Source organism: Musa acuminata, chromosome BXJ1-6 (assembly GCF_036884655.1).
Source record: "Musa acuminata AAA Group cultivar baxijiao chromosome BXJ1-6, Cavendish_Baxijiao_AAA, whole genome shotgun sequence".
In the NCBI taxonomy this organism is placed as follows: Eukaryota; Viridiplantae; Streptophyta; class Magnoliopsida; order Zingiberales; family Musaceae; genus Musa; species Musa acuminata.
In genome coordinates, this window is record NC_088332.1 from 45,125,722 (window position 1) to 45,149,979 (window position 24,258).

Here is a 24,258-nt window from a genome sequence, read left to right on the forward strand (position 1 = left end):
TGACAAGAGATTGATACATATGGTATATCGGTATATCCTCACATGTGGTATATTGGTATATCTTCGGTGTATTCGGTATGTATTGTATCGATAATTAATCGATACATCGATAAGTTGAATTATAACATTAAGAGTTTAGAAAAGTTTATATCTCGATAGAACCTTACCGTTGATGAATTCTACCAGTTTCATGTGTGCCTCCATGTTTTAACAAGTGAAGCCCATCTTGCATGTATACTCTTGAAGTAGGTCAACCAGTTAGACTTGGATTAGGTGGTTTCTTTGGATGGGTTGTTCAGGTCAACCACCTCACTTGGAAGTCAGTGATCCCTTTGGATAGGGGCACTCTCTTCACCCATCACCCGTTCATATGAATTACATGAACAAATCCATGTTATGTTTAACGTAAAAGTATGTGACCGAAATCAATGCCTATTTGAATCGACTGCTATTTGATATTTGATTTGGCCCATTATAACTCTATTATCCAAACACATTGTCCTCTTTTTCCATGACCAGTTGCTTCAGTACTCCATAGATCAAGTGGAGAGAGAGAGAGAGAGAGAGAGAGAGAGAGAGAGAGAGAGGAAGAAGAAGAAGAAGAAGAAAAAGAAAAACTAGTACAGCAACTCAGAATCCCCACTGACTCGTCACTTCCATTGCACAGAACGGTACCACAACACAAAAGTCCCACTTCCACCGATCGAGTTCACAGCTCAGGCAGTCCTAGTTTAGCTTTCCAGGGAGGGAGGTGGGCGTGCACCGACTCGTCTTCCTCTCGGGAGTCCAGAAAAGAACAGCGTAACCACAGCAATCGATAATGTCATGAGACCTGCACCCGCTGCAGCTCCTGAGAGAAAAGCAGAGGTTTGGACGCATGGGATTCCTGCACTTACCACCTTTTGAGAGTTGCATGGGACCTGCACTTGCAGTCCTTTTGGGGGGAAAAAGAAGGAGAAGTTGGATTCACGGCATGCACTCCATTAAAGCCGGTCATCATCATCATCATCACCTCCCCCAACGCAAACATGCCCACCATGCATTGATTGGTCTCTCGATGGGACCTTGCGTGCTCTTCCACCTTCTCAAGTAACAACTGATGACGAGAACTCAGCTCGGCTTCCACCTTCTCAAGTAACTGAGCTCTTACCTCACATCCTCTTTTGCTCTTTTCGCAGTAACCTGTCTATCATGGTTTCTTAGACAAGCTTGATAATTATAATTGTATGCCTTTAACTTAGGGTTATCGATTTATATAAACTTGTATTGTTTTAGATAAGACTTCAATGGAACTCGGTGAAGACTGAAACGGAGGAAGGAGCGTTGCAGCGGGAGTTTGGGATCCATCACCACGCTGGAGCAAGCTAATCTCCTTCCTTGTCCCCTCTTGAAATGGGTAGGTTTACTGATTGTGATGGGTTGTAACAGTAAACCCTTCCTTGTTCATCGCCAACGCTTGCTTCTTTTGTGGTACAACACTAGATAAGCAATAAGGTGGAAGCTTTCTTCGTCTTTTCGATTCCCCCCACGTGACGCGGAAGACGCCAATGGCGGCGGGCAGTAAACTGCGGCGGCGGGTTTCAGGCGGGGGATTTCTTCCCTGTTAGGTGGCAGAGCGTGACCTGGAATCGAAATGCTTCGAGGTCTGATCATTTGCGGTCTTAGAATATCATCATCGGTTTCAAAATCTCTCCTTCTTTCCTTCCAAATGGTTGTTTCCGGTGGAATATCTGATGCCGATCCGTGTTTTGCATCAAAATCTCATCTGTTTTACCGGTGGCTCCTCCTGGGGTTCTTTCTTGTCCTTCGATTGTGTTTGGTGTTCTTGATGTGTGATTTTGTTGCTCAAGTCATATACTTGATTCGCATTTCTGCCGTCTTTTCTTCTTTTCCCATTGCTATCTCCTATCTTACTCAAGAGACAACTTGTCAAATTGGCTTGCTGTTCTGATGGGTCAAAAATTAGTACAATGGCAATGCCAAGTCAACTTGTTGATCAAACACATGTTTTTTTTTTTATTCTTACCAACTAATGTGTTTGAAAATTCAGTGGCCTAAAAATTGGATCTTGACTTGGTTTGTGTTTGTCTGGTCTTCTTGAATTTTTTGCTATCCATTGTGCATTTTATTAGGATCTTTTTCAAATCTTTGGTATCGCTATTTTCCAAATTATTGTGCATTTTATTAGGATATTTTCCAAATCTTTGGTGCCGCTATTTTCCAAAGTATTGTGCATCTTATTAGGATATTTTCCAAATCTTTGGTGCCGCTATTTTCCAAATTATTGTGAATTTTATTAGGATATTTTCCAAATCTTTGGTGCCGCTATTTTCCAAATTATTGTGCATTTTATTAGGATTCTGCCTCTTCACGCGGACATCACATCTACTCGGTTCAGTCGGTTGTTGACAAGCATCACATCAAGTGTTTTCTTATTCTTTTTCTTTACTTGATGATGTTTGCCGTTGAAGTCCGTATCTTTTCTATAGAACAGACTGACTCTGAGGCCAAAACTTGCAGCTTCTCTGGCTCTTGGGACATTGCATTAGATCTCCTCTCAGACTATCTCAATTCAGTTTCCTGGTTGCTTCTCCTGATTGCAAGGTAGTTTTTTTTGCTAGTCTTGCATACAAGATCTGATAATGTGCTACTGTTCTCTGCGTATATTAAATTAAGATTTGTCTTTGGCAGTGCCACAGGATTATTTTGCATCATTTAGATGGTTTTGCTGGTAAAAGATATTGAATAACTCAATTTCAATGAGATTTCTCTAGATAATATTGCTAACTTGAGATATGATCTGCAGCCTTTTTGGAGTTTGGTTTTGACATTGGCATATTTCTGCTTTTGATACTAGAAATTTGACTGAGGGTTAACCACATCATTTTAACATACTGTGTCATCTTCCTATCTAGAGGACAGGGCTTTGAATGGTAATGTGGGCCTGACGGTTAACCAAATCATTTTAACATAATGTGTCATCTTCCTATCTAGAGGACAGGGTTTTGAATGGTAATGTGGGCTATTAGTTACGAGCATCTTTCATTGCATAGTCCATTCTATGTGATGATCGAAGGTGAGAGTATTGTTTCATGGCATCTGTCAAGAAAAAGGTTCTCACAACGATGAGGGTGAGTAGTCCACTAACAGAATTAGAACAGTTTCTATGTCTATATGACATTTTCATTATTGAAACAGTATCTTAATGCATCAGTATCTCTTTTGTTGATTAACATATGTGTTCAATGGTACAAGGATGATATATTATTGCGCTTACTAATGTATATTTTAACCTGATATATTCTGCTTAGCATTTACTGGTGCAAGTTAATACGTACTGCTAAAAGTATCTGAATTAAGATAATAAGTTTTATGTATCACATTTTACAGGATCCTGCAGTTTCCAATTCTGAGATTCTCGAGCATCCATATGGCAGATTTGCCTTTTTTTCTTAGCGTGCATAAAATTTGTGCCCATTTCTTTTAAAGAGGTTGGCGTGATTCAGTGAACACTTTCTGTTATTCGGCATTATCATGGGTACCTGTGTGTCAACATTAAACAGAAGACCTAGATCTCGGAAGTATTCTCTCCGATCAAGAAAATGCTGTAGGAAGATTTCTGCATCAGCCCCCGATGCACCTGCCCCTAGGAAAAATGATTTACCAAATCATTTCGCTTGCAGTCAGATTGTTCATGTTAAGACTGCTGCAACAACTCGCCGGAAATCTGAGGTCTCAAATCTTGCATTCCATCTTACTCAATTGCAATGGCATCACAGCCCGATGGAGAGAAATGGTATGGGATTCCTTCAGATGGCTTCAGCCTGTCATGCTTTTGTTATTACAGTTTTCACCTTATTTCTAATTTCACTCTTTACTCTCTCTTCTCGAAAGGGAATAATTGGGAACACTAAATAACCGGATGATGATATATACTTGCAGTGTTATGCCAAGAAGAAGTATGGTTTGATTCTGTCAGCATTTTAGAGTCTGAATCTGATGATGACTTCAGTAGTGTTTGTGGAGGTATGGAATTAATTTCTTCATCTCAATCATACAATGGTGACTTCAAATGAGCTATATCTCTTGGTGCTTATATTTTCTGTAGATTGTCTTTCCTCAATAAATGGTTCGATTGGGACCCAAATGCTGCAATATGAAAATGCTTCACTCTTAGTGGATGCTGTATGCAAGTTTGAGGAACTTCTTGATCCCACCCCAATTGCTTTGGCAGTTGAACAACACATTGAAACAGATGAGGGCAAAACTGGAAAGCTTTTGAGCAATGATGAATGTGAAGATGCAGATAGACTTGAGATTGTAAATCCACAAGGGTCTGATATTCTGTTGGAAAAGGTTGATGAAGCAAAACTTAGAAACCAGACCGAAAGTTGTACCAAAATGAAAAAGGTCTTAGAGGATATCTGCGGTAGCTTTAAAGGTTTAAAGGAAATAAGACATGACACAGAGGAAAATTTTCGTGACAGCACATTGAAGCAATTGTCTTCATCATGTGCACCTCATTTAGTTCCTTCCATCAGCTTTAACGATAAAATTCAACAGCTTCCTACTACTAGCCCACAATGTCAAAAGAGGAGGTCAGCAGTGATCAGGGTTTCAGTTAAGCGAAAATCCAAAGATGGAGATGAAACTACTGAATTTTGTAAGTAAACTTATTTTGTCTCTTTTTGTTCATTTGATTTTATTATTAAATCTTACTATTATTACTGGCTAATATTCAAGCTGATCAAAATGCTGCAGCTACTTTACTGCATAATGATCATGGAATTTCTTTTGGCAGATAAATCACATGTTGAATACCTTCATTCCTATGGAACTGTCTGATTGCCAATATGAAACTGCCTGTACACTGTCTATTCTTATGTTGCTATTTAGTTTCCCATGGTTGTCAAGATATCTAGTGTCAGAGTAAGGACCTATGCTTCATGAGTTTTCCTTTTGATGCATGAGAACAGGATTGCTCCCTGCATTCCTAGAAACCTCTGTGCTACTCATCTTTTTTTCATCTAATATTGTCGCCTATCATAGTATCTTATAGACACATGTATATGTATGGATATATCAACTTAGGATTTTTAATCTAAATTGATGTCTTAAGGCTGAAGTTTGTAATCTCTGTCCTTAAGTGACAACAGTTTACGACATGGATCATTTATTTTATGCAAGTTAACTAGACCTTCTGTTGAGAGTTCTATATATAATTTGTCTGCATCAGTCTGCTTCTTAAATCACTTCTTTGCATTAAGTTCCTATTTTTCTGTTCTCAAGTAATATAAATGTAGCTGCACTAAATATAGCTCATTACAGTATACACAACATCCTTCTTCAAGATTATACTTCACTGTTCATTGTGTTTGTGACAATTCTGTAACCATCAGAATTTTATTTTGTGATGCTTGATATCTCCTGACTCTACTCCTTCAAAGCAATACTTACTTTGAGATTTTATTCTCATTCCCTTAAAATTTTCATGTAGATGTATTAAATAAGTTCATGACAGCGTACAACACTTGTGATAGATAACTCCATTTTCAATTACCAACTGTGACAATTTCATTTTCTAATCTTGGTTTCATATTTAGTGTGCTTTGTGCTTTACAACTCTATAAAATTCAAAATGATGATAGATATGGCGACTTTTGGAATAGGTGCTTCAAAGAAATACCTATATCGGCCAATAGCAGGCTTGTCAGTTCCATGTTCAACCAGCGAAAAACCAGCGCAAGGATGCTGGTCTACTCTTGAACCTTCATCTTTTAAGCTTCGTGGGGAGAGCTATTTCAGGCATGAATAGTTCATGTATTTTTGAATGCTTATAATTCAGTCTAAAACTTTTTTTCCTTTTTTTTATTGTTGTTGGTTTTGGTAAGCTATATAATGTTCTTACTCAGAGATAAGAAAAAATCGCCTGCTCCACATCATACCCCATACACTCCAATCGGTATAGATTTGTTTTCATGCCAACGTAAAGTAAATCACATTGCTCAGCACATTGAGCTTCCCTCTATTAAGGCACAGGAGAAAGTGCCCTCTCTGCTGGTTGTCAATATTCAGGTATCTTTCACATTTCTTATGGCTAACTTGTTTGGTTTCATCTTAAAACTTTCCTCGAACTTGACAGCTTCCTACTTATCCTGCTGCTATGTTCCTCGGTGATGGCGATGGTGAAGGGATGAGTCTTGTACTGTACTTCAAGATATCTGACAATTTCGACGAAGAAATTTCTCCCCAGTTCCAGGATCGCATTAGAGTAAGTTGCTTCAACATTTTTTCTTACAGTAGTATCACTGCTAGTCAATGTTCATTAGATTCCAGTTGTGCTCATGCTACATGATCCTCTGCAGCGATTTGTAAATGATGAAATAGAGAAGGTTAAAGGGTTTCCGATGGACTCAACCACTCCTTACAGAGAAAGACTTAAAATATTGGCTGGGTTAGCCAACCCTGAGGATCTCCAGTTGAATAGTGCAGAAAAGAAACTTGTCCATGCTTACAATGCGAAGCCGGTGCTTTCACGCCCTCAACACAATTTTTATCAGGTGCAAGATGACATACTAGCCTTTCTTTTACATTACATGTCACATACTAATGTTAGAATCGAGGAATGCAATTGGTACTAGATTCATATCAGCATACCGGTACATGGTATGCCAGCACATACTGGTAGAACGAGGAGGGGGAAAGGAGTTAGAGCAGAAGAAGGGGAGGAGGAGGAGATGGCGGCAGGTGGGAGGCTGGCAGCGGGTGGGTGATGGAGGATGAAGCGGGGAGGGCGATAGAGACCGCAGGAGGACCAGGGAGCGCTCATGAGTGCTTTAGGGGCTTTTAAGCTTGGAGTTTAGAAAAACAGGGAAAAAAAAAGGATGAATCACCCAAAATGGGGTGGCCTGCCTTCCTATTCATGGCTGGATGGTACCAACTGGTCCGGATGAAATTGAAGTCCTTGGCTAGATTCCTAATGTCAAGTGTATCTCCTAGTTGAAAGTGAACAATTTTCTGTAGCTATGTCATCAAGATTTATAATTATCTAGTAATATTGGGTCGAACTTTTTCGACCATGATCTAGTCATATTATGGTTGCATGGTTATGGATTTTCTTTTTCTGTATACAGGGTTCGAATTACTTTGAAATTGACCTAGATGTTCACCGGTTTAGCTACATATCAAGAAAGGGATTTGAAGCATTTAGAGAACGATTGAAACATGGAATACTTGATCTGGGTTTAACGATTCAGGTACGAATGAATACTCAGTTTTTCCCTACTTGTCCTGCTTTGATATTGGCCTTCCTTTGATGCAATTTGTTTCAATGATGCTCTTGAAATCTTTATCCTTCACTCACCGTATGGGGTCTTTCTCCTGTTTGTTGCTCCAACTTGTTAGCTACTTTGGCTAATCACGATCATGAGTTTGACCTTGTTTATCGCATTGACTTGTGTGCATGTGAAATTGCAGGTTACATATTCATATTTTTAGCTCATTGCTTTATGTCACTCTTGCTGTAGTATAAATTTATTGCTGCACTCATTGGTAAAAAATCAATTTGGAACTACAAATGTATCATTTAGTTTTATGTAACGGAGAGGTAATCACGAAATAGAGAGGCGGAAACTTCAAATCTGATGACACTCCAGAATATACGTGAAATAGTGATGCGACTTACCATAGTACATTGCATGCCATGTTTCTACATTTAGCTCTGAATATGTCTAACGACCTTACCAATGTAAAATCGCTAGTTCGAGCATCAAGATCTTGGGATTTCTGAAAAAAATTCAGCAAATGAGGGTTTTCAGTGAGTTCATCTGATCAAAGAAATTGATGCAGGCACAGAAACAGGAGGAACTACCAGAGCATCTCCTGTGTTGTGTGAGGTTGAACAGAATCGATTTCGTCAACCATGGGCAGATTCCAGCACTCATGACGGTCGACCACGACGTGTGGCTGGTTTGAGGATGTGGGTCAACCTTGGAAGCCAGTTGCTGGTTTGAGGATGTGGGTCAACCTTGGAAGCCAGTTGCCTAGCCGAGAAAGAAATCTAACAAGTCAAATGACCTCTGCAAAAACACTAGTGCTGTGCAATGGCTGGACAATTAATTGAGAGCCCAAACACGAGTTGCATTGGCATCAACTGATTCACACTGGCCAATGGCATTCATGCTTGGAAAAAGAAAGAGAGCCAAAGATGTGGTCTAACAAAACCTTCAAAGGAATGGTTTATGATGAGATTTATATCTGATAGAAGCCACAAGTCCATCTTAAACATGTGTTGATAATCAATCTTGTTGAGGAGATGAGTAGTACTCCTGATATTATCTAGTGAAAAGTGAAGACCAACTCTCAGTTTTTTTTAGCTAGACAAGTATTTGTCTTGCATAAAGTTGAAAGATCCATGTAGCAATCTGGATTTGTGTATGCAGGTGAAAGCCATAAGTTGGACACATGACAATATCTATCCTATCTTCCTATATATTTGTTTTTAGGAAAAAAAAATATGTGTGGCTGCAAAAAAGATCACCTCTCCCCAACAGGACACTCTTTTGGTGTAATCTTGTCATCATCAAACAATTATTATTTTGTTGTTGTTGTGGTTATTATTATCATTATCAGACCAATATAGTTTGAAGGATCTTTTGTCAGGCTGGAGGCCGAGTTTTCCTCCTCTCCTCTCATGTCTTGTCTTCCAATTCTTCCCCTCTTTGTCTTTCTCTCTTCCGTCTCTTGTTTTCCCTTCGTATGGGATTCAGAAACTAGCCAAAGCTTGGAGTTTAGAGGAGCAGGAGGGGGGAGGGCATGGCGAATAACTCCTCGCCCAATTATGAAGCCTGTACACGGCCATCCGACCCTTTCTCCGACGGCGTCTTCTATAGCGAGCAACCCCTGTCCCATGCGTTGCCCCTCTTCTTGCTCCAGATAGTCATCATGGTCTTCACATCCTACGCCATCTACTTCTTCCTCCGCCGCTACAACCAACCCCGCGTCGTGTCTGACATAATCGTAAAACCCTGCACCCTTCTCTTTCTCTCCTCGAATGATTAGCGATGCAGGCGGCGTTTAATGTTTGGCTTACGTACGTACGTCGACTGGTGTCATTGTTGCAGAGCGGTGCTCTTTTAGGGCCGACTCTTCCGTACGTAGTGACTCGAGTGCTTACCTTCTTCCATTATCTCTTCGGCTTGGGCGGTGCGGCACCCGACTACGAGCACATCAGACAGCGGTACCTCGGTACGGTTTTCCGGGCGGAAGGGCTTTCGTTGATGCGCACCGCAGCAAGTTTCGGCATCCAGATGCACTTCTTCTTTGTCTGTGTGAAGATGAAACCCGGCCACCTGAAGCGGTGCGGGAAGAAGGCCTTCGCCATCGCCATCTCCAGTGTGGTCGTGCCCTACGTCCTCCTTAACGAGCTCAAAAAGGTGTTCAAGATCCGAGAGGACTACATGATAGAGGGCATCGGCTATTATACATGCCTTGACTACATCAACATGATCACTTCCATCAGCTCGTTCCCTGTGGTGGGCAGCATCCTGGCGGAGCTCCGACTGCTCAATACCGAGCTCGGTCGCCTCACCATGTCGGCGTCCCTGATCGCTGACCTGGGCAGCAGTTTCTACATCGTCGTCTACACCATAGTAACGGTGTCCAGAAACCTGAGCATGGGTGTGCTGGAAGCAGCGAGCAAGATGGTCGGCTATGTCATCTTGGTAGCTTTCCTTTTCTTTGTGTTCCAGCCATGGATACGGTGGATCGTACGTCGGACCCCCAAGGGTGGCCGCGTCTGGGAGGGCCACGTCATAATGGTGATTCTCGCCGTGATCGCCATGGGCGCCTTCAGCGACTCCTACCTGTCATCCCACTGGGAAGCGTCCGTCTACTTGGGGCTGTTGGTGCCCGACGGGCCACCGCTGGGGACGGCGCTCATCGAACGAGGGGAGTTCATCCCCGCCGAGTTGCTCATACCCCTCACCTACCTCATCGCAGGCAGGTGGATCGATTTTACCACCTTCACAAACCCCAAGATGTCCGTGGCGCTGCTGCTGTACATGTTTGCAGGCTACACCGTCAAGACCCTGTCCGCCATGGTGCCGGCCATATACTTCAACATGCCGATTCGCAATGCTGCCCTGATGGGCCTCATGCTCAACTTCACCGGCCTCGTCCAGATCGCCAACTACATGGGCTTAGCAGACGCATACAGCGGCACTCCCGTACGTCCACAACCCTCCCTCGTTGCTCATCTCTTCGACTTGACTGCCCTCTGTTCTGCTCACGACCTACTTTCTGCACGATCTACGAGCTCATCATCGTTCACCTCACCTCCTCTTGGCTGATGCGGCTGTGCCTGTGTACCGCAGATTATGAATCAGCAGGCTTATGCGGCTCTCATTGTTTCTGGTGTCTGTATAACGGCGATAAGCTCGTCGTTGGTGGCCATCTTCTACGACCCCTTGAGCTCCGACCACGTCATGGGCTGTCGAACGGTGCAGCACCTCATGCCGCAGGCGGAGCTTCGCCTGGTGGCGCCGGTGCTCAACGAGGAGCCCGTCCCGCACATTCTCAACCTCCTGGAGGCGTCCTCCGCCGACGAGCAGACCCCCATCTGCGTCTACGTCCTCCACCTCGTGGAGCTCATGGGCCGGGCCACCTCCACCATCATCGCTCACAAGAACCGCAAGGGGCAGCTGGACGCGCACCAGATGGACCGCCTCCACAACGTCTTCATCAACTACGAGCAGACGAAGAAGGGGATCGTCGCCGTCCAGCCGTTCACCGCGGTCTCCCCCTACAAGAGCATGCAGCACGACATCTGCTCGCTCTCCGTGGAAAAGAACGTTCACTTCGTTGTTGTCCCGTATCCGAGGAAGGAATTGGGGGCCAATGCGGAACTCTATCAAGCCACTCGCAGCATCATCTCCAATGTCCTCACTCAGGTGGGCGCAAACCTTTCGATCGATGGTTTGTTTGATGAGCTGCAAGTTCTGGCCGGAGCATGATGATGATTCGTGATTTGCACCTGCAGGCTCCCTGCTCCGTCGGCATCCTCGTCCACCACGCCCTCGCCGGCTTCGGGCAAATCGTGCCGGGGCAGTTCCAGTACCACGTCAAGATCCTGTTCTGGGGCGGCGCCGACGACCGGGAAGCTCTGTCGTGCGGCGCGCGCATGGCACTGCACGCCGGCGTCAGCGTCGACGTCACCCGGGTCCTCCCGCCGACGGAGCGCAACAGAGACAAGGACGTCATCTGCGACGAGGAGCTCCTCCGGGAGTTCCAGATCAACAACGCCGACAATGAGCGGGTGGCGATCGAGGAGGTGGTGGTGAGCAACGTGGAAGAGACCATCGGCCTCATCAAGTCCATCGATAAGGCGTACGACCTCGTGCTGGTGGGGCGGCGGCAGGGGTCTAGTTCGTGGTTGGGTGAAGTAATGGACGAGTGGATCGAGTCGCCGGAGCTGGGGATGGTGGGGGATATGTTAGCCTCCTCGGAATTCACCGATTCCTGCTTCTCCGTTCTTGTAGTCCAACAATATGTTTGACGGAAAACAAGCTAATCACTGCATGCACGTAAAGATCGGAATGATCCATCGCTATGTTCAGAACATTCATCACTGCATGCCTTGTGCAGTTGAATCAATCACATAAATATGCAGTAATTTAACATCCATCCAACCAAGAATTTGAATCGCAGAGAGCAAAAAATGTTATTTGCGTGCTTCTGTTTTCATATGCTGTATAACAAGCAAAAAGAGATGATGTAAAATGAGATAAACATGTATACATATAACCCACTTGTAAGTGGTTATCTCAAAGATTATGTAAACTGGTTCAGGAAAAAATTGCCAGTATAATAATTTATCGGCTATGAGAGATATTGGTGCTTTTTGCCTCTCCATCACCCCACAAGAAGTAGGATCTGACCAAAAGAAATGTGTAAATAATGAATGATGTTCTACATGGAATGAATGATTTTTTGCATCCAACTCCAAGAAGGGGACATGGTTAGCATTTTGGGAAGGGAGCACAAGGTTGTGGTTCCAGAAGTTGCATCACCATGCATTTTCATGAAATGGTCGCCCTAGTCGGCAATCTGGGCTTCTTAGATGGAAAACTGACTCTAAACCTTCATTGCGAGGTCGTAAAACGAAAGGATGTTTTCCACTAATAGCAATATAATGATTAACCATTCCATGTGATCACTTTTTCTGTTCTGGAGGACTTCTTGAAGGAAATGGATGTTGTGCTGCAAAGACAACCAGAGATTATTAGTAAAAGTGCACATTCGACAATAGCGGGATCTGATTAGTCTGAAAAATGGAATGTGTATCGGTTGAAAACAAACATTAAAATGATCAGGGCACATGCCACGACAATTTGATTGGAGCAGTCATCTCGCCCAGACACTTGAGTAGGAGATGAGTTCTTCCAATTAAAACCAGAATAGATGGTATAGAAAGTAGAAAAGATGGTACCTCCACAAATTTCAGTTTAAAATCGAGGTTTCCGATACGTTGTGCCAGTTCGTATTCTTCTCTTAGATACTCCAGAATTTGGGCATAATTCGCATTTTTCCAAGCAATTTCGGACCTGAAAAAAAAAGGTCATGTAATACTACCACATGCTTGAGCATAAGAAAAATAAGTATACTGAACCGGCACTGAAGCAACCAATTCGGCAACCTACATGTTTAACTTAGTTTACTGATTATAGGTGATCAACTAAGGGTTTGAAATGCAAAGGTAATTAGATCTGGCATTCATTTTCCCTAAAATTTTAAAAACAAATATTGCCCTCTCAATCTGAAAATGAAATTTGCTAAAAGATTGCAAAACACCAGCATGCAATTCCAACATGACAATAAGAATATATATATATATATATATATGTATATATGTATATATATGTACATATATATGTACATATACATACATATGTACATACATATGTATACATATATATATATATATACATATATATATATATATATATATATATAAATATGTATAACACCGACATGCAACTCCAACATGACAATAAGAAATAAATCCCAGTTCACACGTAAAAGGAATATTGATACCAAGGATTGTCTTCATTTAGGCTTAAGGTGTCATGCAAAAATAGAGACCGAAAAACCATCGAACCGACTTTAAAAGATCTGGATATGTTTCAGTCATATATGTAAAATTCTCAGAGATGTAGATACATGTACATGGTACTGAAAACCGATATATCGAGATACATCCACATGCACATCATGTTGCTTGTTTAAATACAATAATACAATAAAACTAAATTAGCAGAACTTATTATCTGTCATGCTATTTCCTCCATGAGATCTAGCAATTAAAATGCTATACCAAATCTCAATGTTGCATCCTATGTAACACAGATAGTCTTCAAATTCCTTGCCATCTCCATATCGGGTACATTTTTCAGATTGAATATTTCCATTATATTTTTCAGATACTTGAAAAAGGTATCTAGTTTACTACATTATTATAAAAAAATATTAGATACTTCAAGCATACTCATGAATACTTCCTGAAAATACTGTCTTGCTTTAATGTTGATTTCTTTTGTCATGGAGAAGGGTGTATGATTAAACAAATTATTTATATAGTGTTTGTATCAATTATTAATATAACTAAAACAATGAAATTCACTTATCTTATGTTCTTGCTATCTCTTCTACGTTTAAGACATAATATTAGTAAATTCTAACTTTAATAATGAAAATTGTAGGAACACTAGTTAATTACTTATTACTTGTCGTGAACTATGTATTCCAAAAATATAAACTTATGTCGAATTACAATATGTACAACATTTTATATCCATGATATTGTGTCTATATTGCAACTTCTGCATGTGTATCTGTATCTTATGATATTTGCACAATATCCATAATGAATAAGTTGCATCAAAGTTCCTTCAATTGGAATGCACTTACCTATCAAAAAGGCCCAGCTTTAAAATCACATCAGCAAGACTAGAATTTGCCCTTCCAACAAGTTGGAACAGTTTATTCCTGTTCATGTTAAAAGTTCCAGTCTTCTCCATGCCACGATTAATGTCTGTAAATTCCTCAACCATATCATCGACCTGCAAAAACAAAGAAGACATATAACATCAAAATCTTCACACCATACTTTCTTCGCTCAATCAAGAAATGAATTTACCTAACTTACTTGAGCAAGACATCATTCTAAAATTAGTAGAAAATAGATGTCCGAAAGACTTAAGGGGCTTGTGATGCATGAGTACCTGTCGTACATAATGATCGAGAGCAATGCTTTGACCTAGTACACTTCCAATTATGCGTATTCCATCAATATCCAAACATTTTAGAGTAATATAGTCCAGACCTCCTTCCATCCATGCTTCCAATGATGGCTTCTCAACTACAGCATAATCTGATCATGCAACATAAAGTGGCTTAACTTTATAAGCTGAAAATTCTTTTTCAGATTCTATTGAAGATGTAATTCTATAGATATTTGCACTTCTAGGGAAATTGTTTCCAACCAAAATGGACATAAGAGAAAAAAGTGAAGAAGAGAATAATCTAACAAGATTAAAAGTCTTTTACAAAATATGCACAGTAAAATACCCAGAATCAAATCTACCAAAGAAGAGTATACGTCAACTACAGATGGAGCTGAAAGATGTGATGCCAAGCTATATTGAAAGGTGTCATGTGTTTTTTCTTACTATTAATATAATAATAACTTTCGATGTCTCATTAAGATGGCTCAGTAACCAACTCAAACCAAATTTCCCACCTTTCCATACTAATGCAGTGCAATTTGTCAAAAGTCCTAACAGTGTTCATCTCATGAGGTACACTCAACTTCTATAAGTCTAACAGGTTGTGAGTCTACACTATTTCTCAACCCATATATGAACATAAGCCTATAACTGAATGACCTTAAATATTTGTCCTCCCATTGCTTTCCACAAACATCTAAAATCAACCACTATACTTGATCACCTTTTTAGCTTCAATCAAGGCTAATCATTTTTTCTAGGAAAATACTATATATGTAACTGGAGGGCATCGAAAATGCAGGTCGAATGACAATCAACCAATGACAACAATTAACTTACTAGTTATAAGTTCAAATATTCATGAAAATGAAAGACTGATGATTTATTGTATAAGTTTACCATCCTTTCTCATCTCTGGTACCAATCCAGATGCATGCTTCCGGATTATATCTAGATACCGCTCAGCTTCATGATCTGCAATGTTGAACAACACGGCAGAACCGTATTGGAATACAATCACATGGCGATAATGTACACTTTCTTTGACCACACTGTCCTGCAAAGAAATAAATTTATAAGAATTAAGAACTAAAAAATATACCATAACTTTACTGTTCAAACCAGGACATACCAACCAGACTATAATTTATTAGATCATGCTAAATATGAATCATATTTTACAACATATGATATAAAATTTATATGTTATGTATCAAGGTTTGTCATACCACGGTATATCGATCAGTACAAGCGGTATGTACCGGTCCAATAGGGGATCATTATAGGCGACACATACCAATACATCGGTACAACCTATTGTATCATATGTCGGTACATTGGTACGTACCATACCGACAGTCGGTTTGTCACGAACAAAGCTGTAAGCAGAGTGTTCGATGTAATGTTTGTGTATGTCCGTGTCTTTCGGTTTTGTTCATGCTTTGCACAGCATGTAGAGGGCTTACACTAGATTTGATAGTCTCATTTTGGTTGGCTTGTTGGCCGTTTGAGGCTTGTAAACGTAGGTAGTGTGCAGTCGTCGCACAGAGGAAAAACTATCAAGAAACAGGCCATCCAAGCAGTAATTTTAAGGGTTTTCTAGCTCCATAGAGTGGTGCGAAGTGTCAGCCAGCACAACGCCCGGGAGCTACCCGGGTGGCACATGACTAAATAGGCCTTTGGGGTAGTGTCTAGGGCTGGTTCGCTGCCTTGTTCCAAAACAGTATTATATGGGCACTTGTGATGACTTTTGGCCACGGTGAACCACCTTAGACCATTTGTCACATGACTATTCAGAGCTTGCAAAGTCTATGTTTGTAATTTACATTGCTTATCAAGTGTTTGCTGAAATGATTGCTTGTGGGATCTTAAGTTAAACGCTTATTCTAACCCGTCTTCTTTTTTACAAGTACTTAAGGGACCATGAGAGGTTTCGGGGAGGCTGACCCTTGGCGAATGGACACACAAAGGTGCCGCACGACCTAGGCAAAACCAACTAAGTATGTGACAGGTCGGTACACTAATACGAACCAGTAAGACAAACCATGTTATGTATGACTTATATGCTAAGGGTGCATAACTTGAATAATAGATTTTTAGTGATGTATCACATATTGCATATAATAAAATATATAGTGTAATATTAGCATATTGTAGGCACAAGGACACAAACTGCCGAAAATAACCCAAATTATAAGTACGATTGCTGTTTGCAGATTTAAAATTTTAACAGAAACAGCTTTGGGGCTGCTGTAAGATAGCTCTTACGCCATCCAAGTGACTAGGAACCAAGTCACAAAAATAACCTCTTTGCTTGCAGGAATGAGGTTGTTTGCATGGACCCTCTGCAGGTCACATATTGGCGGAAGTCTGCATACGACCATCATTTTGAGACTTGAGGATATAATACAAAAAAAGGCCACGGGTGATCTAATAACAGCATTTTTCCCTTGCATTATCACTTTGAGCATGTCAAAAAGATAATCAACGAACAAAAACCTTAAAAAATCATACATGATATATGCATGAGACTAACCCACGGTGTTACATAGATGGTTGCATCAGAAATCATAGGAAGATTGTGGTATAAATCAGAGATGTGAGAAAATAATACAGAAGTTACCCATTAAACTAGTGTCAAGTATGCAGATCACCAGAAAGCATCACAAACTTCTGTTGAATAACATCTTGAATGAAACATTGAGGGAATATCATAATGCCAAGAATCAATAAAGTGCTTCTTCAAGAATGATTACGCAATGTAAGATACATGTAAGCAGATTAGACAATCGATCTTACTGATGTTTCAGGCTGGAAATCATTGTAGCGCAGAGCAACACAGTTAGATGATCTAGAAGTCGGAGGAATTACATCACTTGAATTCTCGGTCTGCAGGCTCTTCAGATCAATGCTGCCAAAACAAATCATTCTCAGAAACCTCTACAATAGTTGACACATACAAAATAGCAGAGCGTCCTAAATAATTACCAACATGTTAAGAAATCGTAAAGCATGACATTATCATTAAGTTCTGGGATATTGGCAGTAAATAAGAATTCCATACCAAAGAAGAGAGGAAAAGGAAAAACAGTAGAACCTAAACAACAAATTACACAACAAGATCAGTTCTTTTCAAGCAAAAAAGTCCATGAGCACTAAAGCAGATAAGAAATTGCAGATGAAAAGAACTAAAAGTAACAAAAGAAAGAACGAGATTGGAAAGATTAAAGGGACACCTAGTAGAGAGGAAGAAGGCCTTGACCGGGATGTACTTCGCCACCTCCTCCTCCGCCTGCGACTCCCCTAGGCGTCTTTCTCCGTGCCCCTGATGCACGGGAAAAAGATTGCTTTCGTACGCATCAGAAACCGCCGTGTTTCCGGAGAAAAAGCTCAGGAGGGGCGAGGAGGAACAGCTGCGCCTTTGCAGAAGCGGAGGGGGCGCGGGAGACCTAAGAACGGAGCGCGGCGAAGGAGGAAGGGGCGACCTCGACGCTCCCAGTAGGCGCTTCAGGTGGAGGAAGGCAGTCCGCCTCGACATCAAAAGTCCCAAGTTTTGGGCGCAACCCAAAGCCGCCGTCGCGCTGCTTTCTTTCGCCCTTCTTCTATTAAGGGAAAAAATAAGCTCCCATTAACAATTATTTATAATTGTTAAAGAGTCGTATATCTGAACATATTCCGTACGTCCACGAATTCTAACTTCGCGACTTCCGTGGGGCCCGCAAGCTGACAAGAGGGCACAAGTGGCGGGTAATCTTGTAGGTACGATGGACAAGGTGGCGTGTGCTTTTTAAAGAAAACCTCTTCTTTTTTTTTCCTCTTTTTAGTCCTTAAAAAAAAAATATTATTATTATTATTATAGTAGAATATAATTAATATGTATACATTAAGAGTGCTAATAGATCTTCTAATTGTGATGGTTAAATGGTCCGAGACACTATGAATCGATCGATATGGAATATTTAGTGGTCAAAACTAGCATTATTGCGGAATCACTTCGTTAAGTAGCTTTTAGATTATTTGTTTACATTAGCCTTTTTTATTTTTTTTATATTATTATCTAACACTTTAACTAGTTAACAATCATTTAGTAGTAAGGTAAATTTTGGAACATACAACTGATAACACAGTAGCATCTATCTAGAATCTAATGATCATACAACCATATGAGCATATATATATATATATATATATATATATATATATATATATATATATATATATATATATGTTGAGAATATTCAACCGCAACCTTTCACCGAACCACTGTGTCATCATCGGCCGTTTGGTTTGGGGTATCATATGGTTTTGCCTGTCCCTAATTAGAACGCGGTAAACATCAAAAATACCTTCCTCACTCGTGGGACCCTGTCAAGTGGGGTCGGTGGCCTCCTCTTCGCCGTCCCTCGCTCTGTCTCACCGTGTTTCTCCAGAAGAGAAACCACGCGTCCTGCAGAATCCGCCGAAATCGCCGTCGCCCCACACAAGATCCACCAGAGGGGAGACCGGATCCTCTTCTACTCGCTTTCTGGTGGCCGGGAATCCTCATAGGGTGCGATATCGGTGCCCATCTCTCGGCATTTTAGCTGTGGTCTCTCACCTGCCTGTTTCTCGTACGATTGAAAAGGCGCGTATTTGATTCGCTTTTCTTGCTTTTCCGAGGTTCCTCGTCGTTCTTGTTCTTGATCGCATTGGTTATGAGTGAGTCTCTTGCTTGGTTGTCGACTTTCTGTTCGATTTCCTATCGTTCTGTTGTTGCTTTAATGGATTTGGATGGAAGTGTTGATATCGTTGTGGGAATATCAAATGCTAACCAAAAGCTTTCGACTATGACCATGAAATATCTAAAATTTATAATACGTTGCAGCCATTTGTTCTTCTTTGCTTTTCGGGCGAGTACTCGATCTTTTTGATATTATGGCCATCTCTCTTGGTGCCAACTGCGTGGAATTATACTTCTGGGTGATGAAGAGTCCTGAGAGATATCGATACTCATGTTAGCCTTCACATTTAGAGTTAGCAACATGGAAAACTTCATGTATGCATCAATTATCGGCTTAGAGGACCTATACTTTTTATGAATCCAAATGGAGCTCTCATCAGATACTGGCTGGAGCCAAATTTGGGGCAGAAATTTTCTCCAAGATGGAGAAATATGCCTCTTTTCCTTTATGCTCCAATTGTGTTAGTACTTCTATCTAAGCGATTTTTTATTTTCTTTTAAAAAGAAGTCTGGAAATGGCATGAGTAGAAGATGTAAGATGATCCGTGGCTGCCTGTAGCTATCATTTTAAATGCCTTTAGGTCTGGAGAGTACATTTAATAGGAAAAAGAATTGCTCAATGCATGAAACTTCTTCCAATGTGAGGTTTAGGAAGGGTTAAATTTATTCAGGCTTATTCCTATTACTTGCAATACATATGATTAATGCTAATGCTTGTTTCTTTAGTTCTACAAGCACTTACTATTTTTTTCGGTCATCTTACAAAAACAAGTCATGCAATTGTTAGTGGAAAATGGAGTTTTAATATGTATATGTTAAGTTGTAAGTTTAGTTCTGTTTGAGTTTGATATTTTATATAACTAATAGGTCTCAACCGGAAGGTATGAAAGGAAAGGGTTCCTTCCTTAGGGATGTATGGTAATGCATAATAATTTTATACTAAAATTTGACAATTTTTACAATAAACCGAAGAACATGCTTCTTGCACTCAAAGTATGGTTATTATTTTTTATGCAACTTTCTGTCAAATTTATTAAGTTGTTTCTTTGTAAACTAATAGCTTTTTCCTTTATCACTGACGATGCACTGTGTTTCTTGCATGATCATCTTCCCAGAATAGATTATTTATTGCTGTGAAATTTTGCCCTGTGTCTTAGTGTAGTATCCAATGCAACATGAGTGACTCTATAATTCGTCTGGCCGCTATAATTCTTCCTTGGGTATGTTTCTTAGTCTGTCTTATTATGTGCTCATAATCCTGCCTATTTGTTGCAGAAGTCAAGACACAAGTCACATTATATTTATAATTCAAATGAGTCAAGTGACAGATTTTAGTTCAGTAATTCCTGAAGTAGTAAAGCCTAAAAGAGCAGAAAGGACAACTGCAACAGTGGAAACAGATAGCATTACTACACCATATCCTTTAAATACTGATGGGAAGATTCTTTCTCGCTACTTAAGACCTTCTACAGGTTCTTGCCATGATTTCTGTAAATATGGACTTAAGCATGAATATGAAGAAAAGAAAAGGCATCACTTTTTCCTTGGGGCTTCAACCAATAGCCAGATGCCTGATGGCGAACACAATCAATCACATTTCATGACTGTAAATCAGAGAAAGCACAAATCAGAGCTCAAGCCAAGGACAACTAACACAAAAGATGAACTCACTGATAAGACTAGACTCAGTGAGCAGATGGATCTTCCACCTGAGAAGATAATTCAGACTTCCAGTTCCCTTACCAGTCTAGCAGCAGGATTTGTTCACGAATCCTCAAGCTTGAAGCATATTTCTACAGTACATGACCGAGAAAATAATGCATCTTTTGAGCATTCAGCTGCAAATCAAAATGAAAAATTATCAGAGGAATTTATGGATGTTGCATCTGATGAGCATGAATCCAGAAGATTATCCTGTGAATCTGTAATCACGAAACTCGATAGAACAACCTTGCAGAACGGTGTTGCTGTTGAAGAGTGTATACCCATAACTAAGGTAGAAGGTTCATCCGAGGAACCTGTAAGTATGAAGTTTATGATTTCGTCAACAATTCAGGACAACTTTGCTTCTTCTGAGCATAAAGCAGAAAAAGCAACAGAAGGATCATCGTTGGAGCAGATTAGCATGGAGTTGAGGATTGCATCTCCCATCATAGATGATATTGCATTTGCTGAGTATCAAATGGCCAATGGAGTAGATGAATCATCTAATAAATCAATGAACATTGGGGTGAAGGCTCTTCCTGGATCATCTGAGGGACCATCAAGTCTGAAATTGCTGAATCATAAGAGCAAGGCATCTGCTAAGTGCAGACCTGCCTATCGAGCAGAAGCATTACCTAAGGAAGCTTTGAGCATGAAGCTAAAGACTCCACCATCTCAAAAAAGCTCCACATCTACCATGAACACACCAATTGATCAAGCAGGATTCGCCAAGAAACAGATTCAGGTGAGGAGTTCAAGAATAGGTGACAAAACAAAGAGAGAGTTGAACATGCTGAAGAGAAATGAGGAAACTGGAGGCTCTAATGGACATAAAGTCATAAAGGAGGAACAATGTGATATATCCGTTGGACCAAAATGTGTCAAGAAGAATTTTGCAGCAAGGAAAACAATGAAATCAATCAGGTTGGAGTCTGAGCAAGAGCATCCATCATGTTTCAAGAGCAACATTTTATCTGCCACACCCAGAGTAGTGAAGAAGGCAACCTTACCCCCTTCCAAGAGTCTGGTTGATAGATCATTTGTAGGTGGGACATCTTTAAAGTTGAAGGTCTTGGTAAAATCTTCACCTGCATCCATTTCTTCAACAGGACTATTTGATCCAAGGTACCGGGAGAAGATAATCAAGGTTGGAGACAACAAGTCTAATGGGGGCAAAGAAAAAGCATTTGAATCACTGTCAACCCTTCCATCCACCAAGTCTCTGCTTTCTAGGGTATCAAGCATGAAGCTGAGAAAATACAGGAAAGTAATCCCTTCTTTCACCACGAATTATCAAGCAAAAGCTGGAAATTTTGGTCTCAAGGATAAAACTATCCGTGCATTTGAGCCTAATTTGGAGAAAATTGACCTGAAAGCCTTGAGACAAAAACTCCGAAAACACAGATCACATCCAGACAGGAATGAAGAGCTCAAGGAATCTGGATCTCAGTTGGGCGGATCTAGTGAAACTGTTTTGCACAGAGAGGCATCTCAGAGAACCTACAGAGATGTTTGTGAAAGTGAAATAAAAAGTGCTCCTGAAAGGAATACTGGTGTTAACTCAGAATATAAAATTGGCACATCTCGTAAGTCAAACTTCAGCAGAAGTAAGATGGTTAACCTTCAGCCTGAAAACAATAATAATCCTCCGAGGAGACTCAGATTCAGGCAGGTTCAGACTGTAGGTGACAATCGGAAGGCTAAAGAAATAGCGACAGAGAGCTTTAGAAACAGGATGGAATCAGATGGCGTAGGACCAAGTGCTTCTCTCTCGGATGCTATTAATGTTGTCTTGAGACATCAAGATGTCAATGATAAGAAAGACACCCAAGGTTTGTTCAATAATGTGATCGAGGAAACTGCAAGCAAGCTTGTTGAGTCTAGGAAGAGCAAAGTTAAGGCCTTAGTTGGTGCTTTCGAAACCATTATCTCTCTTCAAGAAAGCAAAGTAGCTCCACTAGTTGCAGTTCCCTGATTACTTTCTGATACTTGGTCAAAAAGTGTTCATGATGCTATCACCCTCCATTCTTTCCTTTCCAATTTAGTTAAATGGCTTTGTTTTGAGGATCCTGGTGAAGTTTATGTACAGGTGTAGTATGGAGATGGAAAAAAACTTTAGATAGATGGATTTGGCTTGCAAGGCTTACAGATTTTGCATGAGGAAGATGTGTCAGTGGCACAGATTGTGTTGGGCACATATTTGATTGCTGTTTGTGTTTATCTTAATATGTTTTGATGATCCCAAAAACTCTCAGAGATGTGAAACAAATAAATTGCTTTCTTTTTGCCACCTCTCTCTGTCAGTGAGATGTAAGAATTTTGATATCAGCTAGTGCATGAGTTCTTTACCTTTTCTATGTATATATGAAAGGAACAAAATTACTAATAACAAGCATGAAACTATACATAGGGATCAAACAAGAGAAGTAGAATTCAAGCATGCTCAAATTGGATGGGATCATATCTAAGTCAATTCATTACTTTATCAGATTAAGTTTCCATGCTAATTTTTGCTACCATTTTTATTTCTTTGGTACTACTGATTTATTTGATGGTATAGAATCTAATAAATTTAATAGTGATAGATAATACAATAAGCCTCAAATCAAACCCAAATCCATATGGTTTTAGCCAACGTCTGTTAAACTCGAGTTCGGTTCGTGTCAGGTCGAGAATTTATACCGATTTGTTATAATAATTATAACGCCATAAGATACCGTTACAATCTTTTTCCCCTAATTTCTGCCGATTAGAGCTTCCCCGATTCGAGCTCTAAATTGGAACGGTTTTGGCTTCCATGGCGGTGGCGTCGGTTCCATTGAGGGCGGAAGTACTCTCCTTGCTCCGATCGCTCCTGAAAACGGCGAGAAAGTTCGGCGACTACAACATCAGGGAGTACGCGAGGAGGAGGGCAGTCGACGGGTTCCGCGAGAACAAGGAGCTCTCAGATCCGTCCGCGATCGCCGCGGCTTTCGCCGAGGGGACGTCTCAGCTCGAGGTCGCGAAGCGGCAGGCGTCTGTGTACACCTTGTACGCTCCCAGTGCAAAGAGCGTCATGGAGGTGAGGAGCTTATGACGCCTCCGATCCAAAGGTACTGAATCTGTGTGAAATTTGATGGGGTTTCGATGAATTTAATCGTTATAATTTTGGGGAAAGATTTAAGCTCCAGTTACTTTTTTTTGTCGATTTATTGCTGGATACGTTCAATTCGCTATAGAAGGATTGATTTTGGTTTCATGAAGTAGCCGGAAGTTGGGTAGCATCCATGTCTGATAGAGAGTGAACAGATTGGATTCTGTTCAATGAAGTTCGTAAACTTATCCGAAACATTAGTTAATTGTTTGTGATATTAAAAATTCCATCTTTGACTAGCGTATAATTTTCTATAAACTGTATCGATTTAGGGAGTACTGCATGCTGGTGTTTTGTTTATAAGAGGATCTGTGGCGCAGGATTCCCTATTCTTTCTTTATTTCAGAAAGACCTGTCTAAGGTCCACATGAAATTATTTCAAAACTGTGGCTGCTTGCGCAAAAACTATGTAGTGCAAC

General features: G+C 40.6%; 4 protein-coding genes across 5 annotated transcripts; 3 read left to right on the plus strand and 1 right to left on the minus strand.

Moving 5' to 3' along the window:
* Positions 1-662: 662 nt before the first annotated feature.
* LOC135586579 (uncharacterized) lies at positions 663-8,615 on the plus strand. 2 transcript variants are annotated; one of them, XM_065189496.1, is made up of 13 exons: positions 663-1,134; positions 1,276-1,396; positions 1,483-1,643; positions 2,521-2,604; positions 3,391-3,796; positions 3,943-4,026; positions 4,109-4,663; positions 5,670-5,805; positions 5,913-6,075; positions 6,143-6,271; positions 6,366-6,560; positions 7,134-7,256; positions 7,849-8,615. In XM_065189496.1, exons 5-13 carry the CDS (start codon positions 3,535-3,537, stop codon positions 7,972-7,974), a joined length of 1,773 nt encoding a protein of 590 aa, XP_065045568.1. In that variant the 5' UTR covers positions 663-1,134; positions 1,276-1,396; positions 1,483-1,643; positions 2,521-2,604; positions 3,391-3,534; the 3' UTR covers positions 7,975-8,615. The 2 variants fall into 2 exon arrangements, with proteins under 2 accessions (XP_065045568.1, XP_065045569.1); XM_065189497.1 differs by having other exon boundaries at positions 1,123-1,396.
* Positions 8,616-8,644: 29 nt separating this feature from the next.
* LOC103990259 (cation/H(+) antiporter 15-like) lies at positions 8,645-11,682 on the plus strand. Its single transcript, XM_009409336.3, has 4 exons — positions 8,645-9,018; positions 9,123-10,226; positions 10,374-10,949; positions 11,039-11,682. Exons 1-4 carry the CDS (start codon positions 8,815-8,817, stop codon positions 11,552-11,554), a joined length of 2,400 nt encoding a protein of 799 aa, XP_009407611.2. The 5' UTR covers positions 8,645-8,814; the 3' UTR covers positions 11,555-11,682.
* Positions 11,683-11,694: 12 nt separating this feature from the next.
* Positions 11,695-17,883, minus strand: LOC135677309 (protein RETARDED ROOT GROWTH, mitochondrial-like). Its single transcript, XM_065189498.1, has 7 exons — positions 17,519-17,883; positions 17,082-17,193; positions 15,183-15,339; positions 14,280-14,428; positions 13,966-14,117; positions 12,488-12,602; positions 11,695-12,258 (listed from the first exon to the last, which is right to left on the minus strand). The coding sequence occupies exons 1-7, from the start codon at positions 17,818-17,820 to the stop codon at positions 12,133-12,135; spliced, it is 1,113 nt and encodes a 370-aa protein (XP_065045570.1). The 5' UTR covers positions 17,821-17,883; the 3' UTR covers positions 11,695-12,132.
* Positions 17,884-18,727: 844 nt separating this feature from the next.
* On the plus strand, positions 18,728-22,984 carry LOC103990097 (uncharacterized). The gene has a single exon (XM_065189499.1). The coding sequence runs from the start codon at positions 20,225-20,227 to the stop codon at positions 22,679-22,681; it is 2,457 nt and encodes an 818-aa protein (XP_065045571.1). The 5' UTR covers positions 18,728-20,224; the 3' UTR covers positions 22,682-22,984.
* The last annotated feature ends 1,274 nt before the right edge of the window (positions 22,985-24,258 follow it).

Bases quoted from the DNA above. Each gene is read 5' to 3' on its own strand.
- LOC135586579 (XM_065189496.1), top strand. From the start codon at position 3,535: ATGGGTACCTGTGTGTCAACATTAAACAGAAGACCTAGATCTCGGAAG. The intron at 6,076-6,142 runs GTATCTTTCACA...CGAACTTGACAG, and splicing joins TGCTGGTTGTCAATATTCAG to CTTCCTACTTATCCTGCTGC. The intron at 7,257-7,848 runs GTACGAATGAAT...AAATTGATGCAG, and splicing joins ATCTGGGTTTAACGATTCAG to GCACAGAAACAGGAGGAACT.
- LOC103990259 (XM_009409336.3), top strand. From the start codon at position 8,815: ATGGCGAATAACTCCTCGCCCAATTATGAAGCCTGTACACGGCCATCC. The intron at 9,019-9,122 runs GTAAAACCCTGC...TCATTGTTGCAG, and splicing joins GCGTCGTGTCTGACATAATC to AGCGGTGCTCTTTTAGGGCC. The intron at 10,227-10,373 runs GTACGTCCACAA...TGTGTACCGCAG, and splicing joins ACGCATACAGCGGCACTCCC to ATTATGAATCAGCAGGCTTA.
- LOC135677309 (XM_065189498.1), bottom strand. From the start codon at position 17,820: ATGTCGAGGCGGACTGCCTTCCTCCACCTGAAGCGCCTACTGGGAGCG. The intron at 17,194-17,518 runs GTGTCCCTTTAA...TTGTTTTGGCAG, and splicing joins GCCTTCTTCCTCTCTACTAG to CATTGATCTGAAGAGCCTGC. The intron at 15,340-17,081 runs GTAAGATCGATT...ATTTCTTTGCAG, and splicing joins ATTTCCAGCCTGAAACATCA to GACAGTGTGGTCAAAGAAAG.
- LOC103990097 (XM_065189499.1), top strand. From the start codon at position 20,225: ATGTTTCTTAGTCTGTCTTATTATGTGCTCATAATCCTGCCTATTTGT.